The following is a 24,790-nucleotide window of genomic DNA, read 5'->3' on the forward strand; positions in this document are numbered from 1 at the left end:
ATGAGAGAGCAGGAGGCTCTCCTACCCAAGGGCATAAAGAGAAGCCCTCACTTTGGGCCATAGGGTCATAGTATGAGGGCACTGAGGACCTATAGAAAGGGAGGGGCCTGATGGAAGAGGAGGGGCTATGAAAGTGGGACTCTAATGAGAAATTCATTTATTTTATTAAAAAAATTTTTTAAATGTTTATTTATTTTTGAGAGAGAGACAGAGAGACAGAGTGTGAGCCGGGGAGGGGCACAGAGAGAGGGAGACAGAATCAGAAGCAGGCTCCAGGCTCCGAGCTGTCAGCACAGAGCCCACCTCAGGGCTTGAACTCACAAACCGTGAGATCATGACCTGAGTGAGATCATGACCTGAGCTGAAGTCGGACGCCCAACCGACTGAGCCACCCAGGCGCCCCAAGAAATTCATTTATTTTAAAGTTCTGTGCACAAATGTCAAGGACATCTTTAGAATCTCACAGAGCTTAGAATTGGGTTCAGGTGAGGATATGGAAAATTCCATTAGCAAATGGATAAACTGTCTTTAAAATAGCTTGGAAATTCCACTGTTATTATGGTTGAAATTATTAGTACATTATGGTTGATTGCCTAATTTCAATAAGCATAGGATAGTTTTCCACTTTAAAACTAATGTATAAATCCTATGCCCAGAAATATTCGTGTGGTAGGGTTAACATTGCTCTGTCAAAACAATGGCACCCTAACTGTGCCATATGTTAAGATCTTGTGAGTGCACAAAAATGACAAGTACCTAAAAGAATAGATTTTTATACAAAAAGATGAAAACAATGGTTATGTGAATGAGAAAATATTAATATTTTGAAATTTGATTTTACAGACAGTATGCAATATAGAGAAAAATGTTTCAGGAATGGCAATAAATTGGATAAATGAAGAACTTATTTGGTCAAATCAACAGGAAGGAATCATTACAGTAACAGACATGAAAGGAAACAATTCCCGTGTTCTCTTAAGCGCCTTAAAATATCCTGCAAATGTAGCAATTGATCCAGTAGAAAGGTAACTGCTGTTTTCAGACACTGAAATGTATTTCAAAACTCTGATGATAGTTCCTGGAATCATAGTATTTTGAACTCAAAAGGACCTTCTCATTGAGAGGGTGGCCTGAATTTGAACCAAGGTAGGCTTCCTGTACAAATAGTGCTTTTGAGTACCGTGATTTGCTGCTGTACAAGCACAATTGCTTTTTTAACTTGAAATCACATGGAATTTCCACAGCAGGGCAGTAAATGTTTGTTGAATTGGAATTTCATTCAAAATAGTCACACTCATCCTGGGGGCCTCTGAAACACTGAAAGAGTTGGCCATTTAAGTGACTTTACCTTCAGTTATGTGTCTATGTAATGTGCTTGCTCTCAGGTTTATATTTTGGTCTTCAGAGGTGGCTGGCAGCCTCCACAGAGCAGATCTCAATGGTGTGGAAGTGAAGATTCTGTTAGAGACGTCAGAAAGAATAACCGCTGTGTCACTGGATGTGCTTGATAAACGGCTTTTTTGGATTCAGAACAGTAGAGACGGAAGCAATTCTTATATTTGTTCCTGTAATTATGATGGAGGTTCTGTGCATTTTAGCAAACACCTTACGCAGTAAGTTGTGCTTTTGGTGTAAAAAAGAATAGCTGTTTGAAGTTTGTCCAGTGGTTCAGCACAGACTGGGGCATCCAAAAGACTTGAGAACCAGTCCTAGATTTACCATTTATAGGACAAGTGACTTGTCCTATAATATAAGAAAATAATATCCTATATTAGGATAATGTCCTATAATATAATGTCCTATAATATAATAAAAGATTAACCACTTATAGGAAGGTCACATGACTTCTCAGTTTCCTTTAACGTGCGGATAATAGCAGTAGCTATTTTTTGGGATTATTGTGAAATTTAGTAAAATTAATTAAGTAAAGAAATGCAAATAAAAATAATTAACAGAGTTTTGGCATCTGGTAAGTTCTCACATGTTGGTTACAGTTTTGTTTTGTTTTTTTGTTTTTTTTTGAATTACTATGTCACGTATTTGTGAAGCACCTATGTTTCATTTGATTTACTGTCTTGCCTGTAACTGACTCTCCTGCTTATGGTAAGAGGCAGAAATTAGTCAAGTGTGAAATGGATACAACCAGAATGCACTCTTACACAATTCCTATTTTCTTCTTTGTTTTATTTTCATCACACTTAAGTGCTGATTAGCAAAAGAATGAGACAATGAAGTTTAAGCTAGAAATCATATCCCATTAACTCAGATTATGACTACATACATAAAATTTTAAATTTAACATCTGCTTCTAAACCTAAAGGAGAAACAATTGGAAAGGTAGGTAATTAAAATTTAGTCAATACACTGAAATGAAGTGAAATGTTAATAAGCCCAGGAAGAAGTGTTCTGCTATTATTTATGGGTTTTTTTCTGTTTTTTGTTCTTTTTTTTTAAGGCACAGTTTGTTTGCAATGTCCCTTTTTGGTGATCGTATCTTCTATTCAACATGGAAAAAGAAGACAATTTGGATAGCTAACAAACACACTGGGAAGGATATGGTTAGAATCAACCTCAATCCATCATTTGTACCATCTGGTGGAATCAAAGTAGTGCATCCACTTTTACAGCCCAAGGCAGAGAGTGATGCTTGGGCACCTGGTGAGTTATCTTTGACCTTGAACAGAGTCTGGCACTTAGTCCCCACCTGTCCACCTGCTCAAGCCAGACACTTAGGGGCCATCCTTGATTCCTCCCACTGCCTCACCCCCAATTTCCAATCTACCACCAAACCCTTTCCATTCTACCTCCTAAATACATCTCAAATATCCATTTTTCTTCTCTACTGCCACCACCATCGTCCAAACAACCAGCATTTCTTGCCTGTTCTATTGTAGTAGCCAATCAACTAATCTTTCTGTTCTTGCCTCTTGACCTTAAATAGCTAATCTGATCCATTAACTCCTGTGCCTAAAACCCTTCAAAAGCTTTCCTGTGCCTTTAGACTGAAATGTAACATTTTACCAGGTTGATCAATATTTGATGAAACTTATCTAACACTCTGTTCCTCACTGGATTCTGACTCAAGTCTTTCCATAGTTGTTATGACATGCCATCCCCTTCACATCTTTAGGCTTTTGGAGTCACTCCTTTCTCTTCCCAGACTTCCTTTCAATTCTGAGCTTCAGTATGTCCTCAGATGGACAGTCTCTGGTCATCCAGTCAAGAGGAGGCAAGGGCCCTACCCCTTATTACCTATTTTTTTTTTTCTCAGTACACCCTTCACTGAACTCACCCCAAGGTGTAGTTACATATTACTTTGCTTTCTTTTTTGTTTTCTCTCCTGCTTAATTATAAATGCCGTGCAGGCAGGGACCATGTCTGGTATGTATATATTATTAATTTATTTAAACCACCCTATATTCAGTGGTTGTTGATTTATTTATAAATGAAGAATTTTAGATAACGTTAATACAATGAGTGGATTGACTGAATCTAGTCATAGTCCCAAATTTCTACTTTTAAATGTAGGCTTCCCTGTTTGAATTCTTTAGCACATGCTTTTTTTAGGTAGGCTCCTCAATATGGCTTATCTACCATGCGAATGATGTTATACTAACATTTGCTATATGTACAAGCTTAATTTCAAGCAGGTTTTGACAGACATTTAATCTTATCCCCAATTAGCCTTGTGAGGTTCCAAAGCCGAGATGGAATTGTTTGTTTTCTCTTCTTTCTATCTGTTGGATGCCACTAGGGTTTGGTAATAGTGTGGGAAATGGTAGGGACTGTGAGTCCCTGCCACAGTTAGTATATAAATGGGTTTGTTCCTGCCCTAGACATAGCTCCTGAACAGAGCTGTGGAGACTGAACAGGAGGACAGGCACGAGATTGCTGAAGGGAGGCTAGAATCTAGAGGAATTGACATTATTATTACTTACATCTTCAAGGAGGTAACTAATAGTGTAAGTGCTTTTTAACCGATTTCTTTAAAAACTTAAAACTATAATTTTATTTGTGTAATGACTATGCTTTTAATGCAAGTAATAAGGCACTTCCAAGACTAACATAAATCCCAAGAGATAAAGTGTTTAGTCAGACAAGTTTTTTTGTAATGTTTACTTATTTAAAAAAAAATTTTTTTTATATTTATTTATTTTTGAGAGAGTGAGACAAAGTGAGACTGGGAGAGGGGCAGAGAGAGAGGGAGACACAGGATTGGAAACAGGCTCCAGGCTCTGAGCTGTCAGCACAGAGCCTGACGTGGGGCTCGAACCCACAGACTGTGAGATCATGACCTGAGCCGAAGTCGGACGCTCAACCGACTGAGCCACCCAGGCGCCCCAATGTTTATTTATTTTTGAGAGAGGGAGAGGGGGGTTCATGGGAGAGAGAGGCAGACAGAGGGAGACAGGCGATCCCAAACAGTCTCAGTGCCATCAGCACCATCACGAACTGTGAGATCATGACCTGAGCTGAAACCAAGAATCACGTGCTCAACCAATGGAGCCACCCAGGCGGCCCCAGAGAAGTCATTTTTTAAAAACTGATTTACTTGAATTTGTAAAGCAGAAATTATGGGAAACAGTTAATCTGTGGGTCGGAGTGTAACATTAAATAGCAACAACCTGGTGGAGTGTTATAAATGAGATGGTGACCATATTCCACACATGAACAGTGAAACTGATATTCTGCCAGATACCTTCCATGGGAAATAGGGACTCAAACTGTCTTCAAATATGACTCATTGTCCAAGTGGTGATTACCCACAACAGAATTAGAACCAACAACTACTATGAATAATTATTGAGTGTCATTTGTAGTAGTTACAGATATGTCCATCAGCACCTCTTACATTTATGTGTAACCTCATGGTTTCCAAAGTATTTTCATGAACACTATTTTATTGGTTTGTCCACAGCAGTATTGTGAAACAGAAAGGTCAGCAATAACTGTGCTCATTTCATAACTGAACTGTTTAAAGCCTAGAGAAGTAGGGTGTGTTTTCCAAGATTACACAGCTTGTTAATGATGGATTATAGGAGAAAAAAAGCCTGGTGCTAAGTCTGTTGTTCTTTCCACCATAAACACTTTAACTCTTCAGAATCCTTCACGATTACTCAGCTTTTTTTTGATAGGGAAGTCAAATACGATAACTGAAAGCATGAATTTCAGAAGAAAATCTATAATGATTTATTACAAAACAGCTTCAAACAATCTGGCAAATAACAACATTTGGTTGGGAAGCCGCTGCCAGCTGCAGAGCTACAGGCTAACCTGAAATCTAGAAGACCGTGGCATTGGTGATATTGGCTCCAGTTATTGATCAAAGATTGGGCTTCATATATACTCCAAGTGTGAAGAGCTTTTGACTTCAAGGACGCTGTTACTTCAGCTACCATTAAATAGGTGTAAATTGTTTTAGTGCCTGGCAGAGCAGGAATTCTTCACGTGGGACTTAGGGTCTGTGAATCTCTTGATTGTATGATTAGACGAAAATATGCAATTGTCCCTCCCCAGGATGATGATATGGAGCTGCCATCAGGTTCCCAAAATGCCTTCACGTTTAAAGACATACTACTCTAGAGGCTTGTTAGTTCCTTCTGGATAGTGGGCTTACAACAGGTGGATGGTAATAGTACTTTGGTTTGCAAGGCATTTAGTCACGAGATTACTTCAGTGGGGAGATAACTGAGAAGAATCGTGTAACCTGGTTGACATTATTTTTTACATAAAATGTAAGTATTTATACACATGAGAGTGTCAATAAACTTACTTCATGCCAAATGCCTAAACTATCACTTATCAAAGTATGTTCTAAAAGACACTAGTTCTGTGGGATTTTATGGGATTATTTGGGGCCAAAAAAGTTTCAGGATCAAATGGTTTAGACAGACTGGGTTAAATGAAATTAAACAGGTGTCTTTTTCCCACGTGATTTCTCAGAACCACTCATCTGGCTAAGTGCCTTGTTAGTCTCTAAGGGCCATACAACCTATGCCATTTTCCTATTTTATTTCCTACGCAGCAGTCCACTGGACTCCTAACTCTATTCTTTCTAGCCAGACCACTTTCTTGAGATCTAGACCAAAAAGAAAAAAAGAGAGACTGAGGCACAGTGAGAGTTGAACTACAGAGAAAATTGATTTAACACACTGGGGATTTATTCATAGCATATGAAAGTGAGCAGCCCCAGTGAAGACTGTCCGACCAAGGGCAAGGCCACAAAACTTCATGAGGAAGACTGCAGTCATTTTTTGGTTTAAGTAATCCATGGCTAATTGATTCGGATTGCCTGGTTATAGAGGAGCTGGCTGCAGCTAATGGCTGAGCCCCAAAGCCAAGCAGTAGAGCCACAGTTTCACCATCAAGATGGTTTTCTGATACTTCTGACCAGTTTCCTCAGGGCGGTCACTCAGTTCTCTCATCTGGGCCACACCTGCTTGCTGTCTGCACCCTCCAGGCTCAGGGTCCTGCAGTGGGCATGTGGAAAATTTCCTTATTAAGGCCTATATATTTATCTGCCTTCTGCACATTTCTACTTGGATTTCTTTCAAGGGCTTCTGGCACAAAGGAAATAATTGGCCTACCAACTTTTACCTCCCTTTACCCTGACTCCAGTGCCCCTATTTCAGTGGGTGGCATCTCACCCCATGTCCCAAGGCAGAAATCTGGGTATGACCCTTTCCTCTCTCTTTCCCACTCCCACCCCATGAAATCAACCTCCAGCTCCCACCAGTCTCCCCACTTGCCATCGAACCACTCTTGCCCTATCTGGCAGCGATCCATCCCTAATGTCCTCTTCATCAGTGTTCCTGCCTCTCTTTTCCATGCTGCAGGGAGCATAACCCTTCAGAAATCAGAGCCCAATCATGCCATTCCTTGGTTAAAACCAATCAACAATTCTGTTGCCAATAATAAAAATCCAGTTTCTTTATTTAACCTGTTCACAGCTGTTCACAGACGGTTCTCAGCTTCATCTCTTGCCATTATCTGTATTACATTCTGTGCTGCAGCCATGTTCAAGGGTTTTATTTCCTCCCACAAGACATGTTTGCTCTTTCCTCCAGGCCTTTAAGCATGTCCAGAAACATGCTTTCAATCCTTCTCTGCATGGGCTCATTTTCCTTACCCTCTGAGAAATAGCTCAAATTTCCTTCTTTCAGAAACACCTTTGCTGCCCCACTCATGATTAGCCTTGGTTAACTTTTCGCGAATAACAGATTTCCCTCACCTGTCACTTATTGTTCATCTTCCTAAATTTCCTTACTCCTACAAGGATAGGAGGATACCTCTCCATTGCACCCCCAGTGCATAGAGGACAGTTTATAAATAATAGTTGAAAAAAAAAAGAAATTTCAAGAAGCCCAGAGATACACTCAAAATGTTTTGTATAGCCTATTCTACAACGGAAAATAAGAGATTTGTTCTATAAAAAAATAAACAAATAGTTGGGGGAAAAAGAGTGGAAAGAACACCCTTTGTCACTCTCTCCCCAAAATAATATGCTGAACAAGTTTTAAAGAGGTATCATATCTAAGTGCATGTTGTTTTCGTTAGGTGCTGTAAGCCCTACCTTTCCCTTGGTGCAAGAGGCAGTCTTCACTGGGGCTGCTCCCTTTGGTTTATTATAACTAAACTCCCAATGTTTTAAATTTTTTTAATGTTTATTTTTGAGAAAGAGAGAGAGAGAGAGCATAAGCAGGGGAGGGGCAGAGACAGTGGGAGACACAGAATCTGAAGCAGGCTCCAGGCTCTGAGCTGTCAGCACAGATGCCGACATGGGGCTCGAACTCACGAACCGCGAGATCATGACCTGAGCCGAAGTCGGACACTTAACCAACTGACCCACCCAGGTGCCCCTAAATTCCCAATGTTTTAAATCAGTTTTCTCACTTAATTCCCATTGTGCCTTAGTGTCTTTTTCTTTTTTCTTTGAATTGATCTAGTTCTCAAGAAAGAGGTCTGAGCTAGAAATAATCATTTTAGAAGCCGCATGGGCTGCTGCATTGGAAATAAAATAGGACAATGCCACAGGCTGTCATCCTTAAAAATAATAGAAATAGGGGCAACTGGGTGGTTCAGTTGGTTAAGCATCTGACTCTTGATCTTAGCGCAGGTCTTGATCTCAGGGTCATGAGTTCAAGCCCTGCATTGGGTTCTGTGCTGGGCATGCAGACTACTTTAAAAAAATTAACAACAACAACAACAACAACAACAAAAAGAAATAATATAAAGAGTCATAATTATTGAGTATGTAAAGAATTATCTCCTCTGGCTTTACCCATATTATCTCATTTAATCTTCACAACAACCCTATGAACTAGGTATGATTATTATTACTATTTTATAGATTAAAAAGCTGAGTTGCAGAAATGTCACAATATCTTGTTCAAGGTCACACTCTGGAGGAATTGGGATTTGAACCCAGAGAGAGTGACACCATGCTTCTTCCCCAACCACACTCTTACTATTATCATTTCATATCTTAGATTTTGCATTATTTGTTTCAAAAAAATCTGTAATTTGGTGTATTCTTATCTATCCATGGCCTCCTAGTAGTTAAATGCTTTGGTGTGCACAGATCATGGGGCCAAAACCTATTTCTCTCTCTCTCTTTCTCTCACACACATGCACGCACACACACACACACACACACACACACACACACACACACACCTCTCCCCTGGCTGTCACAGAATTGATCACCCAATTTTGTTGGTGTGATTAAAGTCACTAAGCAACAATGCTCTCCTGGCTGTCCCAACACCCACATTATTATATGAATCTCAGAGCCAGTGTGGGAACTCCTTTGTATACAGTGTTAATGACATTATTTTAAGCTCAGCTTCTGGTGATTTTTTGCAACTAGTTTGCTCACAGACTAGTTTTTATAAAAGGTCCAAATATCTTTGGATATTTTATGAAAGGTCCAAATATCTTTGCTTTCTTCTGTGTTTTTTTCTTTTTGTATTCTGTAAGTGTAGATTCCAGTGGGGCACCTAAGTGGCTCAGTCGGTTAAGTGTCCAACTTTGACTCATGTCACGATCTCACAGTTCACGAGTTCAAGTCCCAAGTCGGGCTCTGTGCTGACATCTCAGAGCCTGGAGCCTGCTTTGGATTCTGTGTCTCCCAATCTCTCTGCCCCTCCCTGGATAGTACTCTCTCTTTTCAAAAATAAATAAAACATTAAAAAAATGTAGATCCAGTGTTATGCTCATAAGAGTTTCAAAAGCATATTCTGTGGTAAATGAAGGGTATCTACCATCAACACTGTGCAAAATACTTTGCATTCATTTCTTGCACAAAAAGTATTGCTGAATTTCTTTAGTTCTGAGAGTTTGTGAAGGAGAATTGCTCCCACCTGGAGGTCTACCTGCTCATGGAAGTAATTAGTATAGATAAAACAGCCCAAGTGGGACTCTGATTCATTTTAATTATGTCATTGCTGGAGTGTCTACTATAAAACCTTAGTTATTTGGAAACTTATAGAAAAGAATCATCCTAGAATTATGAGTATTTTTTTCACATAATTTTTCCCCAATTTTTTTATTGTAGTAAAATACACAAATTAACCATCTTAACTATTTTTTTAAGTTTATTTATTTTGAGAGAGAGAGAGAGAGAGAGAGAGAGAGAGTGTGTGTGTGTGTGTGTGTGTGTGTGTGTGTGTGTGCATGAGCAGAGGAAGGATAGAGGAGGGAAGCAGGGGAGAGAATCCCGAGCAGGTTCTGTGCTGTCAGCTTGGAGCTTGACGGCAAGTTTCGAACCCCTAAACAGCAAGGTCATGACCTCAGCCAAAAATCAAGGATTGGATGCTTAATCAACTGAGCTGCCTAGGCACTTCACCATCTTAACTATTTTTATTGTACAGTTCAGTGGCATTAAGTACATTCACATTGTTGTATAACATTGCCACCATCCATCTCCATAACATCCATAACTCTTTTCATCTTATAAAACCACAATTCTATATGCATCAACGATAACATCTCTCAGCCTCTGGCAATCACCATTGTACCTTCTGTCTTTATGATTTTGACTACCCTCTGCACCTCATATAGGTAGAATCATACAGTTGTCTTGTGACTGGTTTATTTCACTTAGCATAATGTTCTCGTTTCATCCATGTTTTTATTTTATTTTATTTTATTTTATTTTATTTTATTTTATTTTATTTTATTTTACATCCAAGTTAGTTAGCATATAGTGCAACAATGATTTCAGCGGTGGATTCCTTAATGCCCCTTACCCATTTAGCCCATCCCCCCTCCCCCAGCCCCTCCAGTAACTCTCTGTTTGCTCTCCATATTTAAGAGTCTCTTATGTTGGGGCACCTGGGGGGCTCAGTTGGTTAAGCATCTGACTTCAGCTCAGGTCATGATCTCACAGTTCATGAGTTTGAGCCCTGTGTCAGGTTTTGTGCTGACAGCTCAGAACCTGGAACCTGCTTCAGATTCTGTGTCTCCCTTTCTCTCTGCCCCTCTCCCACTCGTGCTTGGCACACGCTCTCTCCCTCTCTCTCTCTCTCTCAAAAATAAATACACATTAAAAAAATTTTTTTAAGTCTCTTATGTTTTGTCCCCCTCCTTGTTTTTATATTATTTTTGCTTCCCTTCCCTTGTGTTCAAGTCCTCACCAGTGAAGTCATATGACATTTGTCTTACTCTGACTAGCTAATTTCGCTTAGCATAAGACCCTCTAGTTCCATCCACGTAGTTGCGAATGGCAAGATTTCATTCTTTTTGGTTGCCAGGTAATACTCCATTGTATATATATATCACATCTTTATCCATTCATCCATCGATGGACATTTGGGCTCTTGCCATACTTTGGCTATTGTTGATGGCGCTGCTATGAACATTGGGGTGCATGTGCCCCTTCGTTATTTCATCCATGTTTTAACATATGTCAGAATTTCCTTCCTTTTTAAGGCTGAATAATATTCTATTGTGTGTATATACCGCATTTTGCTTATTCATTCATCTGTCGATGTATACCTGGGTTATTTCCCTGTATTTGCTGTTGTGAAAAATGCTGCAATGAACATGGGTGTGCAAATATCTGAAGACTCTGCTTTCAATTCTTTTGGATATATACCCAGAAGTGAATTGCTAGATCATATGGTATTTTCATTTTTAATTTTTTGAAGAACCACCATACTATATTCCACCCAGTAGCTGTACCATATTATATTTCCACTGATGCTTATTTTCTGTTTTCATATAATTTGAAATGATCCAGTTCAAACACCTACATCTCTTTGTTTTTCATAAAAATCTTAGTAAAATATGGGTGGCTATATCTTCCTAACTTTATAAATAATTGTTGATATTTTGTTAATGACGAGGATCAGATTTACAAAGATTTGGGGCGCCTGGGTGGCGCAGTCGGTTAAGCGTCCGACTTCAGCCAGGTCACGATCTCGCGGTCCGTGAGTTCGAGCCCCGCGTCAGGCTCTGGGCTGATGGCTCGGAGCCTGGAGCCTGTTTCCCATTCTGTGTCTCTCTCTCTCTCTGCCCCTCCCCCATTCATGCTCTGTCTCTCTCTGTCCCAAAAATAAAAAAAAAAAAAAAAAAAAAAAAAACGTTGAAAAAAAAAAAAAACAAAGATACATGTCACTGGGCATTCATCAGACTAGTGTGAGACAAAGCTCGGTTTTATTTATTTATTATTATTTTCCATTTGAGAGAGAGACAGAGTGTGGACAGGGGAGAGGGGGAGAGGGAGAGAGCGAGAATCTTAAGGAGGCTGTATGCTCAGCCCAGTGCCTGACACAGCGCTCAATCCCACAATCCTGGGATCATGATCTGAGGTGAAATCGAGTTGGATACTCAACTGACTGAACCACCCAGGTGCCCCCAAAGCTGCATTTTAAATGCAGGTTTGCACTGACACAAAATTGCTACTACTTGAAACGTCTTTTAAATATTTTGAATGGTTCTTTTATCATTTTTCTGTCTTCTTTCTTGCTGTCAGCTCTTACTTTTTGCTGTTTTTCTCACGCCTGGCCATGGACTCTGTTTATTTTCTAATCTGAGGTATTTCTTTGCCATTTATTTATTGGGGAAACCAGATCATTTGTCCAATAGAATTTCCACATTTTGGATTTTGCAGATCATAACCCCATGGTGTCATTTAACATGATTCTGTATTTCCTGTAAGCAGGTAGTTTTGTCCTAGAAGACTGATCAGATTCAGATTTTTTGTAAGACTAATTTATAGGAGGTACTGTATGCTTCCTACTGATCACACTAGGGGACATGTAGTGGCTAATTCTGGATCTTATTGTGACGTTCAAGGGTCATTAGCAGTTCAGGTGTGGCCAATGTGGTCCATCCTTTGTAAAGTTTCCCATCAACCTTTCACATAATTGTTTCAGAAGCTATTGGTTATCATTGCCTAGAGCCATTTTTTTCATTAGAGTTTCAAAGTGATGACATTCTAATTGTATCACCGCTTATGCATTTGTTAGCTGAAGAACTTTTCTACATCAACTATGATTTCCCTGGGGAGGATCTTTTATAGGAAATGTAAATTAAATGTTCAGTTCTTTCCCTTATCTGTTTTTGAAATAAAGGGTCTTTAAAAAAAATGTTCATTTATTTTTGTGGGAGAGGGAGCGTGAGCAGGAGAGGGGCAGAGAGGGAGACAGAGAATCCCAACCAGGCTCCGCACTCTGCTAGTGCTGAGCCCCAGGTGGGACTCCAACTCATGAACCATGAGATCCTGACCTGAGCCGAAATCAAAATCAGACCCTAACTGACTGAGCCACCCAGGTGCCCCAAGGGTCTCTTTTTAAGCATCTTGATAAACTCATACATTTAAAAAATATTTGACATGTGTCTCTTTGTTGCAGTTATTATCATTTTGACACTCAAATTGTACCATCTTTCTCTAGGAAGAGCCCTGAATTGAGGCTTCTAGCCTTTGTGGGAGAGATGACCAGTAGGGTCACCTCAGCTGCCCTCTCCCAGTAACTGGCCCTGGTAGTCTGGAAACCTGGGCTGAGGCAATGTGTGGGCTTACTGGAATCATGCAGTCCCTTCTGCCAGCCGGGAATGCAGTGGGGGTGGGGAGTGACAATGGGAGTGGCATTAACACCTTGCATTTCCATCTCTGTGCTGTGGGGTGCCATGGTCACACTCGTCAGAAATGGCTACAAAATAAGACTGAGTGGGCCCAAGAGGCTCTTCTGAGAGTGAAAAGAATGTGCAGTAAAACCTTGGTTTGAGAGCATAATTCTTTCCGGAAACATGCTTGTAATCCAAAGTACTTGTATATCAAAGCTAATTTCCCCATAAGAAATAATGGAAACACAGATGATTCATTCCACAACCCCCAAATATTCATATAAAAATGATTACAATACTGTTATATAATACAAAATAATAAAGAAAATACAAAATATAAAGAAAAATAAACAAATTAACCTGCGCTTACCTTTGAAAACCTTTATGGCTGGTGTGAGGGAGACAAGAGAAAGGAGGGTTATTGTGTAGGAGGACTTTCACTATCACTGACAGATTTTGAGTACAGTATAGTATTTTTTTTTAATTTTTAAATGTTTGTTTATTGTTGAGAGAGAGACAAAGCATGAGTGGGTGGTGGGAGAGAGGGAGACACAGAATTTGAAGCAGGCTCTGTGCTACAAGCTGTCAGCAGAGAGCCTGAAGTGGGGCTCAAATTCACGAAATCATGACCTCAGCTGAAGTTGGACACTTAACTGACTGAGCCACCCGGGCATCCCTACAGCACAGTATTGATAAAATCTTGTCATCTACTGTATTTAATGTAACTGGCAATAAGGCAGCAGAGGAAAGGGTCTATATCTGCAGGCAGCCTGACCTAGAATGAAGCAAAGCATTCCTGAGCTTCCTCTTGTATGGAAAAGCAAAGGACTGTCCATAGGTGCTTTGAAGTGACAAAAAACACATTAGTGCCAGTTGTGGGCACCCTCCAACATTCTGAAAAATCACAGATTTCTGTGGCTTGAGACTGAGCATCCAAGCATGGGAGACAGTCACCCACAATCCAGAGAGAGGGAGGAGAGAGAGAGAGAGGGAGGGAAGAACCATTGGGTCATTTGTGATTGTTATGTTTGGTGTCATGTACTACTCATATTGCAAGACATCACTCACTTATGAATTTAAAATTTATTAGAAATGTTTGTTCGTCTTGGGGAACACTCACAGAAAAAATTACTCACAGCCCAAGGTGTTTTACTGTATTTTTTAACTGTTCAGAGGCTGTTGATTTGTTTACGTTCTGATTCTTAGAGGAATTTAGGTGGATCAGGATACCAAGTAGCTGAATTCTGGCTAAGTGGTTTTTGTTTTTATTGTAATTGGGAATTCCAATAGCACAGAATGACCATTCTAGTATTTTCTTCCTTGTTATTGCTATTAACAAAGAAGAATAAATATACAGTTTGGAAAGTTTTTAAGGAAGTTGAAGAAGTCATTTACTCAGGGAACTCACTAATGAGTAAGACAATAAATAAATGAAGCAAAAATATAACTAGGTTCTTATGGAAAATATATTATAGGGGCACCTGGGTGGCTCAGTCGGTTAAGTGTTGACTTCGGCTTAAGGCCTGATCTCGTGATTTATGATTTCAAGCCCCGCATCCGGGTCTGTGCTGACAGTGGAGTCTGGAGCCTGCTTCAGATTCTGTGTCTCCCTCTCTCTCTGCTCCTCCCCTGCTCATGCTCTTTCTCTCTCAAAAATCAATAAACATTAAAAAAATTTAAAAAAGAAAATAAATTAGAAATAACATATAGGTTTCTATAAAAACCCATAGTTATATATACACACACATACAAGTGTACGTATATGCACAAATATATATATATATGTGTATATATATATATATATATATATATATATATACATATATATATATGGAAATGGGGTCTACAACCAGAAGGCTTGAGCTTGAGTCCCAGATTTACCCCTTATTACCCATATGTGATCCTAAAGACATTATTTCCTAATCTGTAAAATGAAAGATCATGTGTGCTCTGATTAGTCAAGGGCTTCTTTTGAAAATTAAATGTGAAGATGTAAATGCTTTATAAAATGTTATTCCAATTTTTTATTGTATATGCTAAATACTGGATGTGCTAATATTTAGTTATAAGGCTGGCTAAAGTGAATGGGTTCAAATGGAAGAGACTAGGAAGGCTCTGTTGATGAGGTGAGTCTTACACTGAATTTGAGGTAGGGAAAAGGTGACCAGTGAAACAAAGCAGGTTGGGGAATCCCATGTGCACCGTTTCAGAACGGGCCAGGGTAAAATTTACAGATTTACTCAGCGTTAGAAAAGCTCACGAGAGCCTGTGTGTTAGGCAGGCATTTATTGAAGGCGCAGTTGGTGGTGGACATTAACTCCGTGATTAGGAGCTTTAATGTGATCTCAGAGGTAATTAAGCTGCACTGCTGGGCTCTGGGAAGGGGTGTTATTTGAGGTCAGCCGCAGTGGTTTTCAGTGCTAGCTTTGGCCTAATTTGAGGCTGAAGAACAGGAGCAGATTAAGAAGATTAAACAAAAATATAGCCCTCAATCCTCTATGTTTTGCCACTTCCTAAAATGACCTTTTAAAGTGTTTGGTGCCTGAATTCAGGTCGTATCCTCAGCCTAACCGTTTAGAGGAAATAGTGATTGCTTTCCTGCCCATCTTCACCATTAAAGAGTGATATATATTTCTAAGGAGTACCATTAAAACCATCAACAGCATGGTAGCATGGAAGGAGGCTTTGACTGGTATAGTCTGACTATCTGAGTTCTAACCTAAGGTTGACTGGAAATTCAAGGAAAAACTAAGTAAAGGAGTTAAGTCGCAGGTGACATGATCACCGCTTTGTTTGTGCATATATTCTGTACGTTTGAGGTATACCTGTGCTGTAAAAGGCACCATGCTAGATGCCGTTTGGACTATGAAATGTGAATGGGATGCATGCCTTATCCTCAGGAAGCTTATTGGTTAATGGAAAAAGGATGTACGTACATAATTGTGATGGCAGTGGGATGGAAGGTGATGATAGTAAGAGCAGAGGTGAGCACAGGTGAGAGGTAGGAGAACAGTACAAAAAAGAAATAAGTAATATTAGATCTAGATTAAGAACAGAGCATTTCCCGTACCCTGGATGCTAATTGTTTTTCTTCATTAGGCAGTTTGAATCCCTATTAACACATCATAAGCAGTAATTAAGGTTTGAGACTCTTTAGCAGTATAAACTTAGAGGAATTTACCACAAACATCTGGCTCTGTACAGAACCGTAAAAATTTCATTTTTAAAATATGTGATCTCAAAGCATATTTATTCCAACACTTTTATTTCATAGATTAAGAAACTAAGGTTAAAGAGTTAATGATTTGATGTAAAGGCAGAATCAAGACAGAACTCAGTTTTCCTAGTCCTTAATTAAGTACTTGCCTATCATGCTGGATTTGGAAAGGTTTTTATAAGGGATATTCATAGGAAGCATAATTCCTTGAGTTTTTTGTTACCAAGAAAACGGAAGCACTTTGGTGCCATTAAAAGGCCAACTCCGGGGACTGCCTCTCCACCTACTAGATAGGGTGCTGCTGGATTCATGAATCATTTAATAAAGCCAATTAGATCTTCAAATTAAAAAAAAAGGCCAAGTCAGACCTTTCTGTATTTTTGTTGTTGTTATTCTCTTGCAAAATTTATGAATTCAAAAATAAATATAAATTTTAAAAATACATTTAAAAAAAATTTGAAGTGGGTGCATTTGTCTCCTAATTTTAGTCATTTATTTTTAACATTTGGGTCATTTTATTTTTCATCTTGCTTAGTTACAATTTGAACATGTGAAGCATGTAGGGACCTGAAAGCAGTGTAATTATACATGTGTGATTAGTGTAAAAACCATAGACAAGAAACAAAATTTTGGGAATCAGTATCCAAGACACTATTCAACGTATATCTGAACTGATTCAGTATGTAGGTAATATTGCAACAGTATTGAATAATTGGTAAGATTTATTTCATATTTAATTCTGTAATCATGTCCTAATAAGTTACATTTTTTTAATGTTTTATTTATTTTTGAGAGAGAGAGAGACAGAGCGTGAGTAGGGGAGGGGCAGAGAGAGAGAGGGAGACACAGAATCTGAAGCAGGCTCCAGGCTCTGAGCTGTCAGCACAGAGCCCTGCTCGGAGCTTGAACCCATGAACCGCGAGACCTGAGCCAAAGTTGGATGCTTAACTGACTGAGTCACCCAGGTGTCCTGAATAAACAAGTTTAAAATCACCAAGGAAATAACACAGACTTGCTAAAAGGAGGTATTTATAACTGAGGTGAGGCTGGGAAGTTTCATTGGTACATTCAGTATTCAGTGTTTGAGGTATTCCTCAAAGTGTGTGTGAAGACTTACAGCAACAGAATCAGAATGATTCCTGAAATGCAGATTCCTGAGCCTTTCTCTTGATTTTTACCAAATCAGAATCCCTAAAGGGTGGCATGCCAGGTAGTCTCGACGCGCACTAGAGACATTTTCAAGAGGGCAAGAATATGTTATGTTTTCACTGTGTCGTGGTGTTATTGGTCAAAAAGAGTGTTTACTGACTTGAAATAGAAGGAAATTGGTACAGTCAGAGTAAGGAGACATCTTTATAAGTAGATAAACAGGGACCAGAGGAAGAGCCCTACACGGAGAAAGAATGGCCTCAGCTTCTTGCACTGCTGAGCTCAGGCTGTCACTGGTTTGTTCCCTGTGCCATTCACAGCAAAGCTGTGTTTTTAGCAGAGCTTCTGTTGGGTCCTTTTCATTATTCACAGTCTCTCACTGATCTCAACCCCTCCATGACTTCTGATCCATGACCCCGGCCTTCTTCCCTTACTGTCACCTCTTGCCAGAGTTCTGGCTTCCATTTCTACTTGGATCCTGAAATCTGCCCTCAGACTCAAGCTTAACTCTGTATCTCCAAGAACATTTTACAAATTATCCTGTCGTTGTTAAAATTGGTAAAAGAGAAGAAGGAGCACAATTTGAGGAGGGATCCATGTGTTACTAGTTTGTCTCTTGACTCTGGCTCTGAAAATCAAAGGTGCTAAGTTGGCCATTTGTTGTTCCATATACTTGGCTAATTCAACCCAAACACCTACCTCACAAAGCAGATTCTGCTATTTACCCTGGGCTATTTTGTAAAACATGGAATACTGGCTGCAAAAAACTCAGAAATTTGGGGACAAGATATATGGCAGTGGTATATTTTAAGTCTGAAAGATGTTCTTTAAATAATGATCCTAAAAACTGAATATATAGATCAAACCTATAACTATTATTTTTAAAAAAAGATGTTCTTAGGATTGAAGCTTTTTTGTTTTTTAAACAGGTATTTCATTTTCAGAATTTTTGTTTTATTATTATTCTTTTTTTATGAAAGTAAATCAGAATGAGTGAAATAAAGGGGATTAAGAGTACACTTATCTTGGGGTGCCTGGGTGGCTCAGTCAGTTGAGCCTCCAACTTCAGCTCAGGTCATGATCTTCCGGTTTGTGAATTGGAGCCCCATATATGTCTCTTTGCTGTCAGTGTGGAGCCTGCTTTGAATCCTCTCTCTCTCTCTCTCTCTCTCTCTCTCTCTTTCTCTCTCTCTCTATGTCCCCACCTCTCAAAAATAAATAAACACTTAAAAAAGGAGTACAGTTATCTGGATGAGCACTGAGAAATGTATAGAATTGTATACATATAAATGTATTTTATTATATATTATATATGTAGTAAGTAAAGCAGAAATGAAAAACTGATAACTTGTGTTAGTGTTTATAACCCAAGGAATGAAATCTCCAGCTAATTAGGATGTCTGATCCTGAGTGCTTTTGTAGGAATAATACAATTAGAGAAATAAGTGGGTTGCCTCTCTGAATGCTTCAGAATCCAGACTAATACTGTTTGGCTCCAAAGCAGTGTCACCACCATGAAAGACAACACCCCTTCTTTTGTCACAGGGAGATTAGACTTCTAAGAACCACGAAGGGATCAAGCAGTGTCCCTTGTCAAAATACACCTCCACTCCAAATAAACCATCTTCTTTTTTAGGTCAGAAACTCTGCAAGCTGAGGAAAGGTAACTGCACAGGCAGCGTGTGTGAGCAAGACTCTAAGTCCCATTTGTGCACGTGCGCAGAGGGGTATACTTTAAGCCCAGATGGAAAGCACTGTGAAGGTAACGTGTGGGGTAGCTACCTAAAACAAGTGTAGCCCGCCTGAGCTAGGGCTGTTCTCCAGTGGGTCATGGAGAGCCTCGAAGTGAAACCAACTTGAGGTTTCTCCCCTTCCCCCCCAGAAACATAATTTTTTGTTGTTGTTGTTGAAGCCTTTGTAATAACTTTCAGATCTCCTTTATGTCTTGTGTTCCTAGATCAAATTCTCTCAGAGGCTACTCAGAGCTGGATATAAGGCAGGGATTCTCTGAGTGGACTCCATGGACCTCCATGGGTTTGATAGTGAGCAAAAATGTCAGTATTTTCAGATCTTTTTAAGATAGTAAGATTGTTTCATAACTATCATTAGATCCTCAAAGAGTAAATGAAGTCCGCACCTTATCCCATAAAGGTGTGACAGGATCTTGAGACACTGTGCACCAGGACTGGTTATCTAGGACTCCTCCTGTTTTGAAGCTTCAGGCCCAATTCAGTAAACCCAGGAGAAGTACTGTATCCTTTCTCCTGGGAGCTCCAGTGAGTTACTAATGAAGAGCACTCAATGGCTACAGCACACATTCAGTAGAATTGGCTGGGGTGAGAAGTCAGGTAAACTTGACACCTAAGTATGGGTTAAGTATATGTCTCCTGTTGACCTGGGACTAGTGGGGGAGAGCCATAGCATAAAACAGTGGCCTGGAAGGTTGGGTTTCTGTCAGAATGAAGCTGCTGGGGAATGTTCCTACATTCAAGGCTCCTGTCAGCCTTGAGAAGGCTGAAGAGCAGAGCAAGGATGTCCTATTCTTATTAAGAACTTTCATGAGTCCCTGCCTTAAGTGGCTGCATCTTTTCATGGGAAATTGTACTACTTTTTCCTGAAGGCAATTCTAGTATGAAAGCACAGATGCATTTGAAAGTATAAACTGTGACAATAAAAGTGGTTTCACAACAATTGAATTGACTTCTTTAATTCTTTGTGAGAGTAGCAGAAACAGTCTTTCCATGGTCAGTTACAGGAAATACAAGCGTGAGATATTCTACTTTGTGCTGACTTATTAGCAATATTACAATTTATTGAAAAAATAACCATCTGAGGCTGCCTGAGTGGCTCAGTCAGTTAAGCGTCTGACTTCTGCTCAAGTTATGATCTCACAGTTTGTGGGTTCGAGCCCCCCATCAGGCTCTGTGCTGATGGCTCAGAGCCTGGAGCCTGCTTTGCATTCTGTTTCTCCCTCTCTCTCTGCCCCTCCCCCGATCATGCTCTGTCTCTCTCTCAAAAATGAATCAACATTAAAAAAAAATAACCATCTGATTACCGTTGTCGTTGTATAGATGTCAATGAATGTGCCTTTTGGAATCATGGCTGTACTCTTGGGTGTGAAAACATTCCTGGATCTTATTATTGCACATGCCCTGTAGGATTTATTCTGCTTCCTGATGGGAAACGGTGTCATCGTAAGTATTTATTGCATTATTTTCTTTCATTTTCAGTGATGTTTCTAAGGTGGCTATGAACTGGGTTGGTAGGCCTTGATCAGCAGTATGCATCGGAATTACCTTGATAAGTTATTATGTACATGAGTGACTGGACTCTACGCAGGCCTATTAAATCAAAATAAGGTTGGGAAGCAACTATATAAATTTCTCTCTATATATATATTTATTTCTTTTTCCATATTTATTGTATATCTCTGAAGGGTAAGTATATAAAAAACATAATCATAATACATTATTACATCTACAACGCTAGCTGTAATTCTCTGCTATCATCTAATATCCAGTTAGTTTTTATGTATAATCACAATAGCATTGTTGTACCTGAGAATATTAGCAATAATTCCCTAAGAACCTCAAATGTCTAGACAGTGTTCAAATTTTCTTACAAAGTTTTTTTCAAACAGTTGATTTGTTTGAATAACCATCCAGACAAGAGCTGTTAGTTTTCCAGATGAACTTGCAAATGATTTGGCTGAGTTCCATTTAAAAAAATTAGGAATAGGGGCACCTGAGTGACTCAGTTAAGCTTCTGACTTCAGCTCAGGTCAGGATCTCATGGTTCATGGGTTCGAACTCTGCTCTGTGCTGACGGGTCAGAGTCTGAAAACTGCTTTGGATTCTGTATCTCCCTCTCTCTCTCTGCCCCTCCCCTGCTCATGCTCTATCTCTGTCTTTCTCTCAAAAATAAAAACATTAAAAAAAAATATTTTGGAATATTGATGACTAATAACTTTGAAAATATTATTTGACATAAAAGAAACTTAGAGGAAGCTAGATTCACTTTCTAAAATGATAGATCTTTCTTTAATTTTTTTATATTTGAAATTTTTCTTTATTTTTACAACTTCCTTACCAAAGTATTTCATAAATGTCTGGTTTTGATTTAACTTTCTCTTTTTAGCATAGCATTTTTTTATTATCAGCTGATTTTGCTAAATTTCTACAAATCTGGCTTAACACTAATCTTGACCTTATGCTTCATTGATTAGAATTAATTTCCTGTCCAAGCAATACATCTAAATGTAGCCATGACTGTGTTCTGACATCAGATGGTCCCATATGTTTCTGTCCTGAAGGCTCAGTGCTTGAGACAGATGGAAAAACATGCAGTGGTAAGTTTATTTACTTTTTGTTTGTTTGAAAACATTAATTTTCTTAGTGACACCTAAAAATTGATCTTATTGATAAAGGAGAATAGATTTTTCAACATTACACATAGAAAGATACTTATGCAACGAAGTACCATATAGGTTTATATCAGGTTTTGGTTTGTGTGTTTTTTTTGTTTTTAGACAGCATAGTGTAGTGGTTATGAGCAAGGGCTTTCAAGTTAGATAGCTATGCAGTAGCATTACATTACTAGCAGGCTTACTTTGGACTAGTTACTTGTTCCCCCCTTGTTCTCATTTTTCTCATCTGTAGAAGTTAATCATACATGCCTCCTGTATTTGTGGCCAGCATTGAACAAGACGATGGATGCAGAGTTCTTAGTCTATTCCTTGCAGCTAATAAATATCTTTCTACTTTGATCTTCATAGAGACTAAAGCATTACGGAGGGCTGGATGTAACTTAAAATTAGCATAAGAGTTATGTGTAGCTTTTTTTTTTAATAAAGCAAAAGAAATCAGGAGGCCAAAAATACATGGAGAAAAAATATATTACTCACCAGCAAGAGTTAGACTAGCTGTCAAACTCATCAAAAGATATTTCTTATTGCAGCCGCTGGCAGTGCTCTTGTTTTCAAGCTCAGTGACAGAACAGAGGACAAGGGCTGTTGGGATGTGAAGGGTTAACATTCAAGCTATCAGGTTATAGGAAAATGGAATGTAGTGACATTTTGTTCTTAGGGTCTGAAAAATAAACTTGTTTGCAGCAGTATAAATGATGATGGAGATAGATTTAAAAACTAATATATACTTGGCTTTTTCAATATTTTGATGAAAAATTGTTATATTTTTGAATGGCATAGCATCATCAGCAAGCGATTGTTTTTATAGGCTGTTCATCACCCGATAATGGTGGATGTAGCCAACTCTGCCTCCCTCTTAGCCCAGTATCCTGGGAATGTGGTTGCTTTCCTGGGTATGACCTACAACTGGACAAAAAAAGTTGTGCAGCATCAGGTTAGTGCTGTGGATGTTTGAACGTGTGTCTCTGCAAAAAGATTATGTGAAAACATTTTATTTAGAAAGATGGAGAGTTAAATCGCTTTTGGCTTCTGAGTAGAAAGTCTGAGTTTTTATTTTTGGAAATGGAACACAAAATCACATTGTAAATATAAATAGGAATCACATAAATAATAATCATTTTGAGGAATATCTCTAAGTCAGTTAGCACTCAGCAAATATTTACCATAACATCAAGCATGGGATGCCAGTATATGTGAAAGTCATGACCGGAATAATCTTTAGAGATGTTTAATAAATATTTGTTGATTGATTTGATTTTCATCTCTGCAGTGAATGTAGCTATCATAAGACTTTGACAAATTCTGTCCTTTTTATGTCAAGATTTAATATGTAGTTGTATGCTTGAACAATTTTTTCATCTTCTGACATTGTATCTCTTGTGTCCCTCAGCAGCTTTAGAAATCCTAGGTTTATACGAAATTAATGTCATCTCTCCCAAAGTTCATTATGCCTGTGATCTGGGATCACATAATGATGAGCTTACAGAGTTTTGCCTTAGACCTCAATACTCTTAGCTTCTCAGGGCCTTAGTGAATATAGTGTAATCTGAGCTCTGAGAATTATCAGGGGTCTTGTTATTAACTCAAATAATCATGCCTCCTTTTCAGAAGTGCCCAGGCCAGCTAAGTGTATTTATTTGGACATGAATTTATTTGGACATGAATCTGCTAATATTAATATGTTTCCATATGTGTGAATCAAGGAGATTATGGCACTAAGACTTGCATCTTCTAGTTCTGGTGTTCACTATTTGATGCTGGCTCTTTTGACAAGTAATTTGCACTTTAAAAGCTGGCACCTAGACAGAGGGGAATCTGGTAAAATGTTGCCTCATACAAGAAATCGTCTTGCCTGTCTTAACCTACACCACACTGGTGGGAAATTATGAAGACGAGAACTGCAGAAAGCGGGTACAATGAAAAGGAAGAGTCAGAAGTGTTTTCTGGGTTCCAAGGCATATTTTAAACAGAGCCATACTTGAATCTGGTTAACAGGACCACAGCCATTTTTGCTGTTTGCCAATTCTCAAGATATTCGACATGTGCATTTTGATGGAACAGATTATGGATCCCTGCTCAGCCAGCAAATGGGAATGGTTTTTGCCCTTGATCACGACCCTGTGGAAAATAAGGTATGGTTTTGTCGCCTGAACAGATGTGGCTGTGCTTTAAGGACAGAGTAGAGGATTTTATCCTAACAGATGACCTGAGCTACTTGAAAATCCTCTGCTAAGCTCAGAATGATTAGGCACAGAGAAATGTAGGAACATCGTTTGGCAAATTTTAAGGGTGTTCCTGTTCTCATAACACTGCCTTGGTCCTTATTGTGATTCAGCCATTTTATTGGGAATGATTGGGCAGAATCTTAAATTTAGTTTCATCTTTGGAGGTGAGGATGGGAGGTTAGCAGAGTGCCATACACATAGGAAGACTGCCATAAATAGGTTTTTAGTTATTTACTGATAGGGGAAGGAGTGGGTGGGGGTGGGACATTGCAAGTATGGGTTAGTAATCTGCATTTAATATAAGTTCTTAAAGATGGAATTCAATGACCTCTTAATCATGGCAATCAGAAACACAGATTTTATGACTCACGTGGGAATGACAGTCTTACAACATTGTTTATATAATAATCAATTTTACATGAAGTTTTAAAAATTTCTGTATTATCACCTGAATCAACTGACCATTTGATCTTTAATTTCTGGTCATATTTGTGCTAGGTTACAGTGTGCTTGAAATGATATGTTACACTGTCTTGTGGAGGTTAATCGCCCAATAATTATAAATTTACATAGCGCTTAAGTAATCATTTAATTATTACGAGACAGTGCATTAATTCCTAGAATTTTAAACTTTGTATTTTTGTTTCTTCCTGATTTGAAGGAAGCAGTCTGGTAAATGGTCAAAAGAGGCAGAGGGAAGCA

The 24,790-nt window shown here is 38.9% G+C and overlaps 1 protein-coding gene across 1 annotated transcript in view; it reads left to right on the plus strand.

Annotated features, from left to right (window-relative positions):
* EGF (epidermal growth factor) overlaps positions 1 to 24,790 on the plus strand; it is a 107,039-nt gene that overhangs the window by 26,970 nt on the left and 55,279 nt on the right. Inside the window, 8 exon segments of the mRNA XM_078445816.2 lie at positions 844 to 1,025; positions 1,386 to 1,613; positions 2,456 to 2,658; positions 19,074 to 19,199; positions 20,509 to 20,631; positions 21,663 to 21,785; positions 22,672 to 22,797; positions 23,859 to 23,995. Coding sequence (XP_078301942.2) covers positions 844 to 1,025; positions 1,386 to 1,613; positions 2,456 to 2,658; positions 19,074 to 19,199; positions 20,509 to 20,631; positions 21,663 to 21,785; positions 22,672 to 22,797; positions 23,859 to 23,995 — 1,248 coding nt within the window.

Source organism: Panthera onca, chromosome B1 (genome assembly GCF_046562875.1).
Source record: "Panthera onca isolate mPanOnc1 chromosome B1, mPanOnc1 haplotype 2, whole genome shotgun sequence".
Lineage (NCBI taxonomy): Eukaryota > Metazoa > Chordata > Mammalia > Carnivora > Felidae > Panthera > Panthera onca.